The sequence below is a fragment of the Zonotrichia leucophrys genome, chromosome 20 (genome assembly GCF_028769735.1).
Source record: "Zonotrichia leucophrys gambelii isolate GWCS_2022_RI chromosome 20, RI_Zleu_2.0, whole genome shotgun sequence".
Classification (NCBI taxonomy): Eukaryota; Metazoa; Chordata; class Aves; order Passeriformes; family Passerellidae; genus Zonotrichia; species Zonotrichia leucophrys.
Window position 1 is genome coordinate 11,937,391 of NC_088189.1, and position 18,409 is coordinate 11,955,799.

The 18,409-nt window shown below is 56.2% G+C and overlaps 1 protein-coding gene and 1 long non-coding RNA gene across 2 annotated transcripts; one reads left to right on the top strand and one right to left on the bottom strand.

The window, feature by feature from the left end:
• Positions 1-314: 314 nt before the first annotated feature.
• GSS (glutathione synthetase) lies at positions 315-12,445 on the bottom strand. Its single transcript, XM_064730074.1, has 13 exons — positions 12,375-12,445; positions 11,757-11,892; positions 10,539-10,684; positions 9,260-9,335; positions 8,346-8,485; positions 8,130-8,247; positions 7,875-7,954; positions 7,394-7,471; positions 5,812-5,878; positions 4,986-5,180; positions 4,074-4,155; positions 3,508-3,697; positions 315-1,867 (listed from the first exon to the last, which is right to left on the bottom strand). Exons 2-13 carry the CDS (start codon positions 11,883-11,885, stop codon positions 1,744-1,746), a joined length of 1,425 nt encoding a protein of 474 aa, XP_064586144.1. The 5' UTR covers positions 11,886-11,892; positions 12,375-12,445; the 3' UTR covers positions 315-1,743.
• A 126-nt stretch (positions 12,446-12,571) lies between these two features.
• LOC135456394 (uncharacterized) lies at positions 12,572-15,453 on the top strand. The gene is made up of 3 exons (XR_010442525.1): positions 12,572-12,758; positions 14,364-14,487; positions 14,675-15,453. It is a non-coding gene; the product is annotated as an uncharacterized LOC135456394 (long non-coding RNA).
• Positions 15,454-18,409: the final 2,956 nt, after the last annotated feature.

Consider the following 18,409-nt stretch of genomic DNA (forward strand, 5'->3'; position numbering starts at 1 on the left):
GCCAGTGATGTTTTTCCATGGACTGGGATTTACTGTGGCTGGCAGTGCTGGCTCCATCCTGTGCCTCAGTTTCTCCCTGCTCTCCAGCCAGTGCTGCTCCAAGGCTTGTGGAAAACACAAGAGGGTGTGACACACACACGTCACCAACCCCCTCATGCATCACTGGTTCCACCTTGAGGAGGCTCAGGGCTGCCAGCACAGCTCAGGGCTGCCTCACCTCCACCCCAGGCCCACTCCCCTTCCAGGCACAGCCATGGATCTCTGCACACCTGGCCAGGTGCGCCCCTGGGCTTGGACAAATGCACAGACAGCAGTCAGATTGCACATTCCTTTTAATCTCTGGCTTGGGGTAATCAATCCCCCAACAAAACACCCAGGAAGCCCAGTTTCAGTCACACTTGGAGAATGGAGCAGTTTCCCAGGTGACCAATTGGTGATTGATGCTGCAGCAGCAAAGAGCCAGCAGGGCTGGCACTCAGCACACCCCGGCTGCAGGAATTCTGCCTTTGTGCTGCTTCTGTCACTCAGCACATCCTCTCTGCAGGGATTCTGCTTTTGTGCTGGTTCTGCCACTCAGCACATCCCATTCTGCAGGGATTCTGCCTCTGCTGGTTCTGTGTTACTGACAGGGCTGGGCTGAGGCTGCCTGAGCTCTTTGCTGCCAGAAAGGTGCAGCTTTTAGGGCTGAGGAGGAGAAGGGGCTGGAGGAAGAGGCAGAAGACCTTAAGCAGGAGAGCCCACACTGCTCCACTGCTGTGCTGTTCCCACTGATCCATAAAACCTGGAGGGAGCCACATCTCCCCTCTGCTGGTGCTGGTCCCACAGTAAGGTGCTGGGAGCTGGGGCTGAGCTGCCCAGCCTCCCCTGCAATTCCTTCCTCACCACAGAGCTCCCAGGCTCAGCAGGAGCATTCCCAAGGCTGGGGCTCCCTGACAAGAGGATGCTCAGGGTTTGATTTGCAGTGGGATGCACTGGCCCAAACCCAGGGTGCTTTGGGATTTACCAACACACACAAGGCTCCAATTCTCTGCTGCCTTGGGAGCTGCCTCCATCTCTGAGGGATTCTTGGAGATCAGTTGGACAGGGCTGCAGGATGCAGCAGGAGCCAGCCCTGGACCCTGCACTGCTGCCTGCCCTGTGTGGCACAGAGGCACCCAGTCCAATAAAACAAGAGTTGGGCAAAGCAAAAGCAAAAGGCCCTTGGGCAAATTACCCAGGGCAGCTGTGCCTGGTGCAGGAACCCTGAGGATCCTCAGGCACAGGGGAAAACAGAAATCAGGACAGCAGCAGCATGGGAAGGAGGGCTGGAGGGGCCATGGGGAGTGGAGCTGGGCTCTCCTCTTTAAGCTGGAGAGCACTGAGGCACATAAAGGCTGATCCTTGCCCATCCACCTTTCTCCTCTCATTCCTTAGGCTGTGTATGTCTCCAGAAACAGCATAAGGAGCTCAGAAGTGAGAGCAGCACAAAGGCCTGTATGGCACCTTGACCCTTTGCTCTGCATCCCCCTGCCCCCAGAACCCTGCAGTGCTGGGAGTCACAGCTGGGCTGTGCCCAGGGCAGGGCCCCTGAGCAGGCAGAGCAAGGGAATCTTTCCTGGAGGGGGAACCACCTCTGAGCAGCTGCATCACACAGTCCCTCCTCACAGCCTCCAGCAGCCAAAGCGTGGCAAGCACCCTAAGGAGGAAGCCCTGGGGCAGATCAGCTCTTGAGGCAGCAGAGAAGGAGGGTGGGGCTGTGGCTCCTCACACCAGGAACGGCGTGTCCAGCACGGCCACCCCGGCTGCCACGCCGCCGTCCGCGTGCTCGATGGCCTTGGTGCGCAGCAGGTGCCCGGCGGCCTCGTTCAGCAGCAGCTCCCTGCCCTGCCTGCAGAGAGAGGGACACTGAGCACAGACAGGGACACTGAGCACAGAGACAGGGACACTGAGCACAGAGACAGGGACACCGAGCACAGAGACAGGGACACTGAGCACAGAGAGGGACACTGAGCACAGACAGGGACACTGAGCACAGAGAGGGACACTGAGCACAGAGACAGGGACACTGAGCACAGAGAGGGACACCGAGCACAGAGAGGGACACTGAGCACAGACAGGGACACTGAGCACAGAGACAGGGACACCGAGCACAGAGACAGGGACACCGAGCACAGAGACAGGGACACTGAGCACAGACAGGGACACTGAGCACAGAGACAGGGACACCGAGCACAGACAGGGACACTGAGCACAGAGAGGGACACTGAGCACAGAGAGGGACACTGAGCACAGAGACACTGAGCACAGAGAGGGACACTGAGCACAGAGAGAGGGACACCGAGCACAGAGACAGGGACACTGAGCACAGACAGGGACACTGAGCACAGACAGGGACACTGAGCACAGAGACAGGGACACTGAGCACAGACAGGGACACTGAGCACAGAGAGAGGGACACTGAGCACAGAGACAGGGACACCGAGCACAGAGAGAGGGACACTGAGCACAGAGAGGGACACTGAGCACAGAGACAGGGACACTGAGCACAGAGAGAGGGACACAGCACAGAGAGGGACACTGAGCACAGAGAGGGACACTGAGCACAGAGAGGGACACTGAGCACAGAGACAGGGACACTGAGCACAGAGAGGGACACTGAGCACAGACAGGGACACTGAGCACAGAGAGGACACTGAGCACAGAGAGAGGGACACTGAGCACAGAGACAGGGACACCGAGCACAGAGAGAGGGACACCGAGCACAGAGAGGGACACCGAGCACAGAGACAGGGACACTGAGCACAGAGACAGGGACACTGAGCACAGAGACAGGGACACTGAGCACAGAGACAGGGACACTGACACTGCAGAGCACAGCACTGAGCCCCTGCACAGCACAGAGCTCCTGGCAGTTCTGTGGAGCAGCAGGATGCACTGTCCCTGTCAGGCATACAGGGCAGGGCAGAGCCCCCAGGGCTAATGTGGGAGCCTTGCAGTGGTGGCTGCACTGGCCACTCTGCCATGGGCACTGCCAGGGGCTGAATGCTGCCAGAGCACCTTTGTTCCCTAAACTGTGTGCAATGGACTTTCATTTATACCCTATGGAAACGTGGCCTAAGAGGGTTACAAAACCAGCTCTTATTAGAGTTGAACAGGCATTAGGCCATCAGGTATTTCAGACACCACCAGGGCTTCAGAAAAACCACACATGGGGCTTCATTCAGAACCCAAGAAATGCTCCCAGAAATCAGGGATGGGACACATGGACCCCAGGATCCCATTGCACCACTGACTGCCAGCACCAGCCCTGTGGTTTTCTAACAGCTCGTTTGGCAGCAGGTTCAGAGCAGTAGCTCACGTGCTCAGAGCTGCTCCAGGGGCACAGACTGAATGGTCATATCTGTCCCCTGCACCTGCACGTCCCCAGACATCTGTGCTGTGGCTGTGCTTGGGCTGCACAGGGGGCAAAATGCTCCTGCTCCATGTCAGGAGCAGGGAACTGCCCTGGAACACAAGCACACTGCTCACCTGACATAGACACCAAAGATCCCGAGCTCAGAGATGCACTCTGACACTTGGAGGGGGCTGTGAGCCCTCAGCAGGTAATTCAGTGCTGGCTGGGGTTTGATCTTATCCATCAAGATGTAAGAAGTTCTCTCAGGGCTGTCTTTGACCTTCTCCAGAACCTCCCTGAGCTCTTCACCATAGAGGTTGTTCCCTGGCAAACAAAAGCAGCACATCAAACCCTTCCAGGACAGCAGAATCCCCTGGTCCCAGCTCTGTGGCCCTGGCAGCCCAAATAACCCAGCCTTTGTCTCCCCAGGTGCTGCCTGGGCTCCCACACCCAGCACCAGGGCCTTGGCAGCTCCTCCAGGAGCAGAACTGCCTTAGTGGCAGGACCAGCCCCCATGGCTATGAGTACCCACAAGCCACCATTTATCCTTCAGCACAAGACCAGGAGCTGGCACAGAGCTCCTTCCTGTCCCAAACACAGCACAAACCACAATGGAAACCCCCACAGGCCCAGCCCACACCTCCAGAGCCCAGCTCAGACCCCCAGAGCCCAGCCCACACCTCCAGAGCCCAGCTCATACCTCCACCTTCACGCTGAGGCTTCAGCACGAAGCGGTCGGGGTCAGCGATGGCTGTGGCAGCCATTCTGTCACCTTCTTCACCCTGGCAGGAAAGGATGGAAACAGGTGGACACCAGGAGTCATTTCTTCATGGACAGGGTGGTTTGACATGGGAATGAGTTGGATGGAGTCACCACCTCTGGAGGTGTGTGGTTGTGTTCACAGGGGTCCCAGGATGAGGTAAGAGATGAGAATTTTGACTCCATTTTTCAGAAGGCTGATTTATTATTTTCATAATATATCATTTTCTTTTAATATATATATGGTATATATTATATTAAAAGAGATATATATTATATTAAAAAACTGATATATTAAAACTATGCTAAAAGAATAGAAGAAAGGATTTTATCAGAAGGCTTGAAAGGAATAGAAAGGAATGACAACAAAAACTCATGACTCTCAGAGAGTCTGAGCCAGCTGGGCTGTGATTGGCCATGAATTAGAAACAACCAACATGGACCAATCACAGATGCACCTGTTGCATTCCACAGCAGCAGATAATCATTGCTGACATTTCATTTCTGAGGCCTCTCAGCTTGTCAGGAGAAAAAATCCTAGCAAAAGGGTTTTTCATAAAATACGTCTGTGACAGAGGTGTTCAAGGAATGATGGAATGTGGCACTCAGTGCCATGGTCTAGTTGATAATGTGGTGTTTGGGCAAAGGTTGGACTCTGATCTTGGAGGGCTTTTCCAACCTAAATGATTCTGTGAACAGCAAAACATCAGGGAGCAGCAGGGGCTCTTCAGCAGATCCCTCTGAGCAGAGGCACCAACAAATTCCCCAAGGCCCACTGCTTGAGAAGAAGAGAGGGCTCTGCTAAGAGCACAGCAGTGCATGCCCCTCCCTGCTCCAGCCCGCTGCCACTCACCTCATCCAGGGAGTAGAGTCCTGCAAAGGTGGCTCTGATCCGAGCAATGGCCTCGGGGTGGCCTGGCAGCAGCTTCTCCAGCGTCCCCTGCCTGCTGAGCTCCTGCTGCACCTTCTTGGTGCCCGCCAGCTGCGTGGCAATGTCGGGGCACTTCACTGCCCGCGAGCGCTCCAGCAGCAGCCGCGCCTCCCAGTTCTGAGGCAGAGCGGGAGCAGCCGTGCCAGGAGGGAAAACAACACACAAAAGGTTTGCTCTGCTCTTTTCTGTGCAGTTCTCAACATATGGTTTGTCTCCTCCCTGCCTGCTGGCAGGGACAGGGGGTGGGAGTAGCACTCCAGAGAAAAGCAGGCATGAATTTCCCGCCACCTCTGGGTGGCACAGTTAAATCAATCCACTGTGAGCACCTTCCCCAGCTGGTCCAGTGCTGCCACCTCGAGACAACAGCCAGATCTGCTCTGTGCTATTATTACCTGCAGCCTGATCATGCTAGGAGAGCACAGAGTGATCTGTAGAGCAAGTCTGAAACGTTTAAGTAAGTTATACCTGTTACCCCCTGTTGTACAGAACATACCTGTACACATACCTGTTAACCCCTACTGTACAGAAACAATTCAGGGCTGCACTAAAGGATGACCCCCTGGAGAAGAAAGCCACCCATTTTTCTTACTGCAGGGTCACCCACCTGCTCTCTGGAGCCTCCCAATGCTCTCAGCCCCACCAGGCAGGACTGACCCCATCCCACAGAGGGCAGCTGCCCCTGGGGTTCTTTGGAGCTGCCTGGGCAGTGCCCAGCTGTGGTTTCTGGGGCAGGGCGGTGGGTACTGACCTGCTCATCGTAGACCTGGGGCACGTAGCCCTCTCTGTAATACACCACTGCCACCTCCTGGCCGTCCCTGCAATGGAAAGCAGAAGTGCTCACAGAGCCAGGCCCCAGCACCAAGGGGGGATCACAGCCCCCTGCCCTTTCTCCCCTGGCCCTCCTGCTCCTGCCTGGCTCTGCCACAGCAAGTCCTGGCTCCTCTCCACTGAACCACAGCTCAGCCTGTCCCAAGGCACAGAGAGCTGACACCCAGCCTCTGCTCTAACCAAGGGCTCAATAATTCTGACACCCAGCTCTGCACCTCATTTTTAACAGCTTTTACCCCATGCTGGCCTGGGGTCTCAGCTTGGAGAAAAGGAGGCTCAGGGGGGCCCTTGTGGCTCTGCACAACTCCTGACAGGAGGGGACAGCCAGGGTGGGGCCGGGCTGTGCTCCCAGGGAACAGGGACAGGACAGAAGGAAACGCCCTCGGGAGGTTTAGACTGGAGATTAGGGAAAATCTCTTCACTGAAAAGGTGCTCAAGCACTAGGACAGGTGGCTCAGGGTAGTGGAGGGACCTGAAATGTGAGGTTGTGGCACTTGGGGATGTGTTCAGTGGTGCTGGGTCACAGCCTGGACTCGATCTCAGGGGTCTTTTCCAGCCTTAACAGCTCTGTGATTCTTGAAGCTGGAAGGAACGAAGTTCTTCTGTGGCAATTCAAGGTAGGACATCAACTCAACAACCTGAGAGGCACCAAACCAGCCTGCCAGGGCTGGGCTGGCAGCACAGCTGTGGCACCACATGCCCAAGCTCAGGCATCAAAACTGTGCACTTGCTCTGGGAACTGCCTCAGGCAGACAGGAGATACCCAGCAGTGACAGGGGGGATGCTCAGGAGGAAGAACAAGGGATACACTTTCCCCTCAACTACCAGCCATGACAATACATTCACTAATTAAACACAGCACAGAGCCCAAAGGTCGAGAAATCAGCCTGACTACAAAAAAATCATTGCCATGAAACTACACGTTCCCTTAGGTTCATAGTCCAGCTCATAGGAGTCCCTTCCCTTGGGTTCTTACAGCTCCCAGCACATTACCTGGAAATGGGACAAACGTCACACTTGGGACCAGCTGGGAGTCTGTGATCCTCCCATCCTGGTCTCCACAGGGAGCAGGCAAGACACAGAGAGTTCAAACCCAAGAGATCCCCAGAGGACATGGAATGCTTCCTCTCCTGCACTAAAAACCCAGCCCAGCTCTGGCAGAGCAGCACGTGAACAGTGAACAGGAAATGGCTCTGTGGGAGCTCTCAAACAGCCAGGGCTGCTCAGAGCAGACCTTTGTGCAGGAGGTAAAGATCCCCCAGAGCAATGAAGGCTGAAGGAGGGAGGTTATGACTGCAACTGTAAGGCACTGATGTGTATCTGCAAAATCTCACCACTGTGAACACAAAGCCATCTCAGCTCCAGGAGGAAGCAGCAGCCTGGAGCATGGAAGAGAACTGTTTCCTCAGCCATTTCTTCCAGCCAGCCTTGGCTGCAGGCTCCCCCTGGCTGCCCCACGTGCCCAGGAGCTGGCAGGAGTGCGCACCTTGGCTCATACTCACATATACAGCCTCCTGCTGGCATCCAGGGAGCCCTGCTCAAACACGTCCCGGAAGCGCCTCCTCAGCACGCGGATGTTCCTGCAGGAGCAGGGCCACAGTCACCAGGCTGCCCACAGGCACCTGAGCTGCAGGTCAGGGGTGGAATTCATGCATCTATAGGTTCCTTCACAAACAGCCTAAGCTTTGTGCTATGGAGCCAGAGAAATCCTACAAATCCCCAAAACTCCCTGTTTAGGAACCCATTCTATGTTTCCTACGATCGGCCAGCTGCTTGCTCAGCTTTCCATATCAGAAGCTGAACCATCACCTCCTTCCTTTCCCATTGCAGGAAAATTCAAACTTCACCTATCCCAAAAAAATTCCCTGTTTAGGAACCCATCCTACACTTCCTAAGATCTGCCAGCTGTATGCTCAGCTTTCCATATCAGAAACTGAACCATAACCTCCTTCCTTTCCCATCCCAGGAAAATTCAAACTTTACCTGTTCCAAAGTTCATTTTCTACACAACGCTGATCAAAAATATTCCTCTGGACATCCTCTACCAGAAACATCACCACAGCCTGCAGTTGATACCAGACATCATTAAACCATAACACTCCACTCCTCCTAGCTGTCCGATCTTACATGAAAATCAACACTGCAGTGTGTTTGACTCCTCAGGCTCCCTATCTCCCCTTTAGATCACTCCACTGCTGACACTTTCCTCATGATTCAGGCTCCCTGCACTGCTCCTTACCTTTGGGATCCATAGAGCTCCCAAGCTTTGGCAATTCCCAAGGCCAGCCCCTTGGCTGGGTTGTTGGGCAGCAGCTGTGATGCCTCCTCACTCTTTCCCAGCACTTTCAACACCAACCTGTGGAACACAAAGCTGTAAGTGCCATGTCTGTGCCCAGCTGGAGCCAGGAGCAGCCTGGAGAGCACAGGGGCCATGCAGGGGGAGGTGCTCCTTACCTGTGGACATCAGCAGTGCGGGAGGTGAGCCCCCCAAAGCTGGCAGCAATGGTGTTTATTTCTATCTGCCTCAGAGCTGCTGCGCCTTCCAGCCCACAGTCAAACATGTAATCCGAGCGGTTGATGCCCAAAAACACATTCTGCAACACAGGGAGGGCAGCTGGGGTCTCCTGTGGCCTTTAACTGCAAATCCTTTGCTGGCCTTGCTTCAGAATCCTCCCAGAGCAGATCCAGAGAATCCCAGAAAGGTTTGGGTTGGAAGGAACTTTGAAGACCATCTCACCCCAGCCCCTGCAGCTGGCAGGGACACCTTCCACTAGACACCTTCCACTTGCTCCAAGCCCTGTCCAACCTGGAGTTGAGTATTTTCAGGGGTGGGACAGCCACAGCTTCTCTGGGCAACCTGTGCCAGCACCTCACCACCTGCACAGTAAATTTCCTAATATCTCATCTAAACCTGTTCAATGTCAGTTTGAAGCCATTCCCTCTTGTCCTGTCATCCTCAGTTTGATACAAACCATGCAGGTCACACACCTGGGTGCTCTGCTCCCTGCCCACAGCCCTCTCAGAGCTCCAGAGGAGCTCCCAACACTCCTGAGAGTAAAGGAGATTCTGCAGGGTGGCCTGGCCAGTGCAGGTCCCAACAGGACACACATCCCTGCACACCCTGAGGCTCCCAGAGGACAAACCCCATCAACTCCTCCCTCTCCAGCCAGGCTGTTTCCAGCAGCACCAACCAAAGAGCTCAGCTGCTCAACAGGGCAAGGTCCTGAGCTCAGCACTGTGACAAGACATTGCAGAGCAGGGAGTGACCAGCCTGGCACAGCTCAGAGGCCACAGTGCCAAGGCAGAGCCCAGGCACCCCCAGCACAATGCCAAGGGGCACAGACCACGGGGATCCCCTGCCCAGGTACCTGAGCCAGGCCTTCCTCCAAAACCTGCTTGTAGATCCTGAAGAGCCGAGCTGTGAAGTCGTCGACCTTGATGGTGCTAGAGAGAAACACAGACCACGTCAGCCCCCTGCAGCTGCCACAGAGGGACAAGAAAATTAATTATTCTGCAGAAAAAGCCCTTAGCAGGGGCATTCTCCAGCACAAAGAGCAGAACCATGTCCTCTGGGGATCTCTTGGGTTTGAACTGGGGCTCAGCCAAGTGCTGTAGCACTGTGAAACACCTCCCCATGAATGTGCAAAACCGCAACACAAACCCAGCCTGCCAAGCACAGCTTCTCCACAAAAGGCCCTCCTGTGCAGAGGTGACTCACTGGCAGGGCAGAGATGGGACAGAATTCTGCAGGTTCAGGCACAAAGCACAGGTCTCTCTGGGCCTGCACACACAGTTCAGAGAAGCTTCATCCAATTCCCTGTCCTGTCAGGCTCCAAACCCCACACACTGTGGCCCTGCTAGAGCAGATCTGGCTTTTCCTCAGGGCCCCAAATCCTGAGCAGCACCTCCAGGGAGCTGCCCTGGCACGGGCAGGCACCTGAGCACACACAAGCTCCAGGTGCTGCATTCTTTAGGCACAGGTACAAACATGTCCCCAGAGGCTCTGGCTGCAGCCAGCTCTGGAACAGCTCCAAAGGGTGAGGATTTAACAGAACAAAAGGATGCTGGAAAACAGCCTCCTCTGCTCTGTCCCAGTGCCAGAGGCAGCAGAACATGCACAGGCAGCACAGAACAGGCAGTGGGAAGGGAAGAGGGATTTGTGCAAGCATCAGCCCCACAATCACGAGTGACAAAATGCAACAGCCACAGATAAACTCAGCAGCACCCAGGAGCCAGAGCTGGGCAATTCTCCTGCAGCCAGAGCTTGTGGCTGGGAAAGAGGGCACAGGGGTGAATGAGGGAGGGTGTGGAAACAGAACAGACACCTCCTTTTCATCACTGCTGCAGCACAGCTGGTGGGTACTGAACAGACACAGGCAGATGCAGAATAAGACTAAAAAAGTCCTAAAACCAGGACTCAAAGACTCCAGTGGTTTGCATTTAAGGCTCAGGGGCTCAAAAGCCCACAAGTATGAATTTATAAGCCTGAAAAAGCGGCAAAGTTGAAGATGATAGCAGGGAATCAGTCTTGGCCAGATGTGCCATTTTCTGGGGCCCAAGAAAACCTCAGAAAGACAGAGATGTCACAAGGGTGATAAGATTTACATTGAAAATATTTCATTAAAATGCAACATGCAAAAACATTACCTGGCCAGAGTTTGCTCCAGGAATTCTCGGTTTTGACTGACAGCATCCACCAGCAGGTTAAAATCCTGCTGGACAGCGTAGGCTTGTTCAAACAAGGCCCGTGGCACTGCAGATGGGAGCAGCGTGAAGGGGGCATAATTCACCACCTGCAGGCAGGGATGCAGCACAGCACTCAGGTCTGGGCAGCTCAACAGGGGCTAAGGAGGGGCTTCCTCTGCTTGTCTGAAGGCTGAGGGCACCCCCAGCCCTGCAGGGCAGACATATGGATGGCCTCAACCCTGCTGGTTGCTCACTTCTGAGGGTTCTGCTTTATGAACCACCCGCAGGGGGGCTGGGCTGACTGCCTCCCCCTGAACTGGACAGCACTGCCTCCAGAACTTCTCAGGGGCAGACAAAAAGTTAATTTGTCAGTCCTGGGTTCTGGCTGTTTGGTTCTTACTTCCTTTGATCCCTGCTCCAGAGCCCTGCTCATCCTACATGCACAGGGTCATACTCACAGCCCATATATTACACCACAGACAAGTTTCCAATTCACCTGGATTTTTACATGGAACAAGGGACACTGGCAGTGTGTTTGGCCTCTCCTCCCAGGCTCCCTCATCCTTTGAGATCACTCAGAGCCCTGATCTGATATCAAGTAGCAGTGCTTTGGTGAACACCTCCCTCCTTGTACCCCTGCCAGCTGCCTGCTTGTCCCCAGGCTCCTCAGGGACCCCTCCCCAATGGTGCCCCACCCCTCCTGCACAGGGGCACTTCTTCCTCCGAGACCCCTCATGGCATTCTGCTCCAACAGGCTGAGCCCTCCCAGCCCAGCCATCCACCAGGGATTGCTCAGAGGCAAAATCCACACATCAGCCATCTCCACCCCTGTCACCTCACCCCAGTTATGGGACAAAGGCTGACTGTAGCTGGGAACATGCCAAAAGAGGCCCCTCCATGAGACTCTCCTCTGGTTCAAAGGTTCATATGGGTGGTGAGAGGCTGGGAAAGGGAATAACTCCCAGCACTACAACAGGCAGCTTCCTAAACCTTCCCAGATCTATCCCTCTCCTTGGAAAAGGGAATCTGTATGGCAGGGCTGTCCCTTGGGAGCTGTGCTCATCATTGGGATGGGCTGTGAGCTGCACCCCAGGGAAGGCTGTCCCTTGGGGAGCCGCTCCTTGCCAAGGGCTCAGGACCCCCGGCACGGAGCGGCTCCTCCCCGCGCTGTGCACTCACATCCGAGGCGTTGGGCTGCTCCCCGGTCCGCATCAGCACCCCCGCCAGCAGCGCCGCGTCCACCGCCACCGCCGCCGCCTCCCGCACGGCCGCCGCGTCCCGCACCACGTCCTGCCAGGCCGCGGCCATGGCAGCGCTGCGGGCACAGCACGGCGTCACCGCCCGGCCCGCAGCCTGAGCCGGGCCAGGCTGTCCCCGGCCCCCGGCTCCCGTGCCCTGAGCCCGGCTGTCCCGGCCCCCGTGCCCAGAGCCCAAATCCCAGCCCTGTGCCCGAGCCCCGGCTATCCCCAGCCCCTGTGCCCTGAGCCCGGCCCCTGACTATCCTCAGCCCCAGTGCCCTGAGCCCGGCCCTTGACTATCCTCAGTCCCTGTGCCCTGAGCCCCGCTCCCTGTGCCCGGCCCCCCAGCCCCGGTGCCCCCGGCTGTCCCCGCTCCCGCTCTCGCTCTCACCCCGCTCCCTGTCCCCTCGCCGGCCCCCTGCCCCTATACTGTCAGCGCGCCCCGACCCTGGCAGGCGACCCCCGGCCGCTTCCTGGTTCCCGCTCCCCGAGCCCCAGCCCTCGGCACATCGCTGTCCCTGACCCCCGAGCCCGCTGTCCGTCCCAGCCCCTCACTGACCCCCCGGTCCGTCCCGGCACCCCCGGTTCCGCCGCCCGGATCCGGACCCGCTCCGGCCGCTCGGTGCGGGCGCTGCGGACCGCCCCGTGATTGGATGGGCCGCGCCCCTCGCTCCGCCCCTCATGCAGATTGGCAGCTCAATAAACCAATCAGAGTGGGGAAAGAGCCCCTCGTGCGCGATGCCGCGCAGCGGGGGCGGGAGGAGGAGGAGCCGCGTCGGGAGCGCGCAGCGCGCACGCGCCGGGCTGTGTCACGGCGGTGTGACGCCATGTCACGACATCATGAGGGCGACGAGGCTGCTGGGGCTGCAGCTCGTCAAATCCGCCCGCTGCGTGCGGGGTCTGCTCGGGGCCAGAGCTGCTGGGAGCCCAGAGCCGTGGAAGGGTGGGCGCAGTGTTGTTAGAGGCTTTTTCCAACATCAGCGATCCTGCAATTCCGTGCGAATACCTTCACCGCCACTGCTGCCCTCACGGGAGCTGAATGCACCCTCGGCAGGCAGGCAGGACGGAGCAACTGCGGACCCGCCTGAGGAAGGGAAAGGAATTTGGAATATCGTTCTGTTTTCCGTTTCTTGCCCGGTTCCTCACGCAGGTGCCTCTGAGAAGGGCTGGCCGAGGGTTCGCGGTGCAGCCCCAGGGCTGATGGCCCTGCAGTGCCCATGGAGCTGTGCCGTGCTCCCGGTGTCCCCGGGGGATGTCCCGGCCATGTGCCCTGCAGGGAGGTGCTCCCAGGTTCTCAGCACTGTTCTGGGTGCCCTCAGTGCAAGCTGAGGTTTTTCTGGCCCTGTGACCCTGGGTTTGTGCTCTCTGCCCTCATGTCACACAGAGCCAAGGCTGAGGATCCTTGGGCCTCTTCACTTGGGGATGCCAGGGAAAGAGCAGGTCTCAGAACCCTTTCATGTACTTACAGGACATCATTCCCCAGCAATAGGGCTTGAAATGACAGTGTGGGAAATCGAGAGGGTTAATTTTCTGTTAGGAGCAAGCAAAAGTTAGATGCAAATAAACCCAAGCAGGTCCTTTCTACTTTTTTATTTCAATGTGCAAAGGAACTCTGAGTCCTAACTTAGTCTGCCCTCTGAATAAGTGTAATGAAATGGGACAACCTTGTGTTGGTACCTCCAACAGTGTAAAAAGAAACAAGATTTGTTGTCATCACAAGGCAAACATTTGTGCATCCACTGAACTAACAGAATGACTTGAGCATTTTCACAGCTCATTTAGGACAGAACTGTGAGGCTCCAACCAAAGCAGCACGGCTGGAGTTGGTTTGTGATTCTAGGAACGTCTGAAGGTGTGGATGGCTGGTGAGGATTTGGGGTGTGATGCTCATGTGCAGCCAAGGCAGCAAGAGCTGGACACCAGCCTCACATCTGCATCCCAACAGGGGCCAGCCCTGTGCCCTGGCACAGAACCCCCCGTGTGCCAGGCTCACCCCACACTGGGCAGCGAGGGGACCCTGCCTCTCTGCTCCTCTCTCTGTGCCTGTGGGGCTGCCTGCAGCTCTGGGGCTCCAACAGGAGAACAGAAGAAGCTGTTGAAGCTCCAGAGGAGGCCACAAAGTTCCTGAGGGGAACTTCCCCATGGGGAAAGGCTGAGAGAGCTGGGGCTGTTGAGGCTGGAGGAGAGAAGGTTGTGTGGAGACCTCCCAGCACCTTCCCAGAGTGTGAAGGAGCTACAGGGAAGTGTGGGGGGACTCTGTCAGGAACTGTGGTGACAGGACAAGGGGAATGGGATCAAACTGAAAGAGAGTAGGTTTAGATGTGATGCTGGGAGGAAATTGTTCACTGTGAGGGTGTTGGGCTCGGGCACAGGCTGTGCAGAAAGGCTGTGGATGCCCCATCCCTGGGAACATTCAAGGCCAGGTTCCATGGGCCCTGAGCAACCTGGGCTGCTGGGAGGTTGCTCAGGTTGGAATGGGATGATCTTTAGGGTCCTTCCAAGTGTAATCATTCAAGGATTTGATCATTTTACAATCTTTATCCACCAGTGCAGAGCAGCCCTGGAATTCTGGTGATACCACAGCTCCCAGATGGCACTGGAAGCCAGGAGCTGGAGACGAGCACAGCACACCCTTCACCTGCTGCCAGTGGTCACTTGTCACCTGCTCCCTGGTATGTCCATCAGTTCTGAGCTGTTCCTGCTGTCTGGATTTTCCCTGCAGGATGTGCACTGCTGTCCCAGTGAAGGTGCAGTGCCATTCCAGGGAGGGGGGCACCCCTGACTGCCTGGGCAGGCTGGAGCAAAGTGGTACTGGTGTGGAACAGAGACCCCACTGTGAGGTTTGGCTTCCTGCTGCAGCCTGACAGGTGGAGAGGAGGAGATGGAAGTGGATATATGAAGAAATGATGGAGATGTATGTTGAAGAGTTTGTTGAGGAGCTGGAGGTTGATATGGAGGAAGAATGGAGGACATGGAGGTCGATGAGGAAGATGAGGAAGAGCCCATGATCCTGGGATGAAGATGGAGCCCCACAGCCGGACAGGCAGGTGTTGGCCCTGTCACCCACAGGCAGGGTGGGTTCCCTGCTGCCAGGCTGGGGCTGGGCTGGGTGGCACAGTGACATGGCGCCCAGGGGCTCTGGATTGTGGTGGCACAAACACCACCCCAGCCTGTCCTGTGCTTGCTCTGGGCCACACCAGCCCCGTCCCAGCACCTGGGGCCCGGCTCCAGCCCAGCTGGGCTCAGTGCTGGCAGCAGAGTGCTGCTGTGCCAATGTGTGCCAGCCTGGGGGCACAGGGAACAGCCCTCAGGGCCGGGCTGGAAGGGTCCTGTGCTGCTTCCCTCTCTTCCAGAACTGACAGAGATGCTGGCTGTGGAAATCTTCGTTTTGTACATATGTTTTATAGGCTGTTCTTTGATAAATGTGTTATGAATATTTTTCATTGAACTTTCTGTAAATATATTTCACAGGTTGTTATTTCATTGGGTCTTATGTAAATACATTTTGAAGACTGGGTTTTCTTAGACCCTTCTGTAAATACGTTCTATGGATTGTTGTTGTTATAATGATTCTTATCATGTAAATAAGTTTGTTGGTTTTGCTGCTCTTCTGTAAATACATTGTCCTTGTTTGTCACAGCTCTCTTTGCATTTTCTTTGGGCACAAGCAGCATTTGCAGAGTTGTGGTTTCCACTTTCTCTGGGTTCCTGGGGTTGGAGGTCCCTGGGGGTGCTGGCATGGACACCTGGGGCTGGGGGTCCCTGTGCACAGGGGGTTCCACTGATGCCACTCCTGGAACTGGGCACTGCTCGTGTTCCTGGGCTGCTGCAGACCGGTGTCCCCAAGAGCAAAGCTGTCACCAGCAGAGAGGGGGTCTGACAGTAGCAGCCCTTGCAGCAATGCCACCAAAGCAGGCAGGAAACCTTTGGCCACAGGGAGTTCTGGGCCGAGCCAGCATCAGGCCACAGGGATACAAAATCCACGTTCACGCTCTGAAGGCCGTCACAGCATTGGGAGCTGCTGGAGCCAGGATCTGGGGAGCAGCTTTTCCAGATGTTAAAGGCCTGGAGCCCCCAAAGGCTCCAGCCTTTGCTTCCCCGCCAGCTTTGTGCCCGGATTGTTCAAGAGAAGAAAGCCAAGCAAGGGGATCCTTGCCCTGCCCGCAGCGGCCTCAGCCCCTGTGCCCCACTCGGGTGAGGCCTGGAGGGCCCAGCGCTGGCCGTGCTGGGCCGGGGCCTGCGGGTGCCGGTGCCCGCGGTGGCTGCAGGGTCGCTGTGGGAGCGCTGGGTGCTGGCACCGAGCCCTGGCAGGCAGGGCAGGGCTGCGGGCTCACACAGCAACGAGTGCAACGAGCCCGGGGCCCAGCAGTGCCCGAACGCGGCCCCTTCCCGGGCAGCTTCCCCCAGGCGCTCCCCCCGGGCAGGCAGGAGCTCCCCGGCAGCTCCTGCCCGGAGCAGAGGGCTGGCAGCACCGGGGCAGCCCCGGGGCTCGGCCGGCCCCGCTGGAGGTTCTGAGGCTGCTGCAGCCCTGCCGGCCCGTCTCACCCGCCGCGCTGGCGCTGCCCTCGCTGCAGCCCCGCTCAGCCCTCGCTCAGGGAGCGGAGCCCGGACCCCGCACCCGGCGCTCTCCTGCTTAGGCTGCTCCGCTCCACGGCCCCTGGCCCGGCCCGTCCTGCCCGCCCCGCCTGCGGACCCACAGCCGGGCCGGCCCCGCACCAAACCCTGCTGCTCCCGCACCAAACCCTGCTGCTGCCGCTGCTCAGCTCCCACCCCGGCCCGCAGCTTCCGCAGGGTTTGCAGTTTACTTAGTAGTACTTTACAAACACCCTGTGCCCCATCGTGAGAGAGAGAGTAAGCAGGACCCTCATTGACTCTGCTCAGCCCCTGACAGCCTTTGGAATGGTGTTATAAAAGTTTGAAACCATTGATGGCCGGTGAGGAGATGCGTGTGTGATGCTTGTGTAGCCAACAGATCCAGCCTGACATCTGCATCTTTGGTCTTCAGTTTTTACTAGTGCAGCTTTGGGAGTGGGATGAGTGAATTCATGTATGATGCTCAGATCCTGCAGTCACTAAACTGAGAGATTTTAGATTATTTAATTGACTCTAGAGTGCTGCCACTGGATACTTATTTTTTTCTGTCTTCTCTACCAGCATGGGGCAGCAAGGGAAAATCCCAGGAGGGCACTTTGAAGTGGGATGCACTAAGAGGAGGATGAGAAGGCAGCCCTGACCCTGGGATGTGCCTCCAGCAAGCCGGACAGTGCCTGTTGTCACATTTGCCTTTGGTCACCCTCCACAGAGAACTCATCACTGTTGGACAGGCTGGGATATGACTGGCTCTTTATCCTGCTCCCTGTGCCAGGAGCTGTCCAGGCCATTTTGAGCCTTTTAACTCTGTTCTTTGGGATCTGTCACCAGAATGAAGCTCTGTAGTTACAGCTCTCCTGGAAGGTTGGAGCAGAGCCATGAAGATGCAGAAACCCCTCTGCTCTGGAGCCAGGCTGGGAGAGCTGGGGGTGTGAGAGGAGAGGAGAAGGCTCTGGGGAGACCTCAGAGCCCCTTCCAGTGCCTAAAGGGGCTCCAAGAACTGGAGAGGGACTTTGGACAAGGGATGGAGTGACAAAACCAGAGGAATGAGTTTCCCACTGCCAGGGGGCAGGGTTGGATGGGATATTGGGAAGAAATTCTACTCTGTGAGGGTGGTGAGGCCCTGGCACAGGTTCCCCATCCCTGGAAGTGTTCCAGGCCAGATGGGACAGGGCTTGGAGCAACCTGGTCTAGTGGAAGGGACATGGACATGGATATGGAAGTGACAGGGACTGGAATGAGGTGAATTTTAAGGTCCCTCCCAACCCAAACTGTTCTGTGATTCTATAAACACCCACCCTGTTTGTTTTCTGGGCACAGAATCCTACTCTTCCTTTTTCCTCTCTGCTGCCCTGTCCATCAGTAACTGTGGATTCACACCTTAATAAATACAGATCCATGCTGTGAATTTGGCAGCTGGTAATTCAGTCTTATCTCACTGGAAAACTTCCCTGGGCCAGGATCCAGCTCAGACCCCACCAGAAGTGAGGAACAAATTTTAATAAGGGTGCAGAAATACAAAGTTTTCTCAAACAGAAGCATTTCCCTTCCCAATCCTCAGTCCCGTTCAGGGTTCTGCATCTCCCCTACCTGATGTGTGCCCTTTGCTCTGAGAAAGGGCATAAAAAGCTTCAGTTTCTAAGCAAAGCATTGCAAAAATAGTCCCAAAATAATTGCAAAAAGCTGGGAAAAAAAGCTCTGCCCTTTCCTTGGGAGTTCCTGGAATTAATGTACCCTGCTCAGAATAGGAGAAGTATTTTATAGAGAGCTGTGTCTTGCCTTTTCTGTCTTGTTCTCCCAATTGACTCTGGAGAATGAGATTTTTTTCAGAGTAATCCAGTAGCCCAGCGAGGATTTGTACATGCAGATTGCTCATAATCTCTGCTCCAGGGTCAGAGAGCTGCAATGCAGCTCAGCAGAGGCTGAATCATAAAAAAATATGGCAGACATGGTAAGTATTTGGCATGTTCCATGCAACAAAAGATGAACAACAGCAACTGGGCC

What these genes read in the sequence shown, in the direction of transcription:
- GSS (XM_064730074.1), bottom strand. Translation starts at nt 11,885, where the DNA reads ATGGCCGCGGCCTGGCAGGACGTGGTGCGGGACGCGGCGGCCGTGCGG. An exon ending in TGGAGGAAGGCCTGGCTCAG is followed by an intron (nt 8,486 to 9,259) that starts GTACCTGGGCAG and finishes CCTGTGTTGCAG; the next exon opens with AATGTGTTTTTGGGCATCAA. An exon ending in GCCAGCAGGAGGCTGTATAT is followed by an intron (nt 5,879 to 7,393) that starts GTGAGTATGAGC and finishes TTTCCATTGCAG; the next exon opens with GGACGGCCAGGAGGTGGCAG.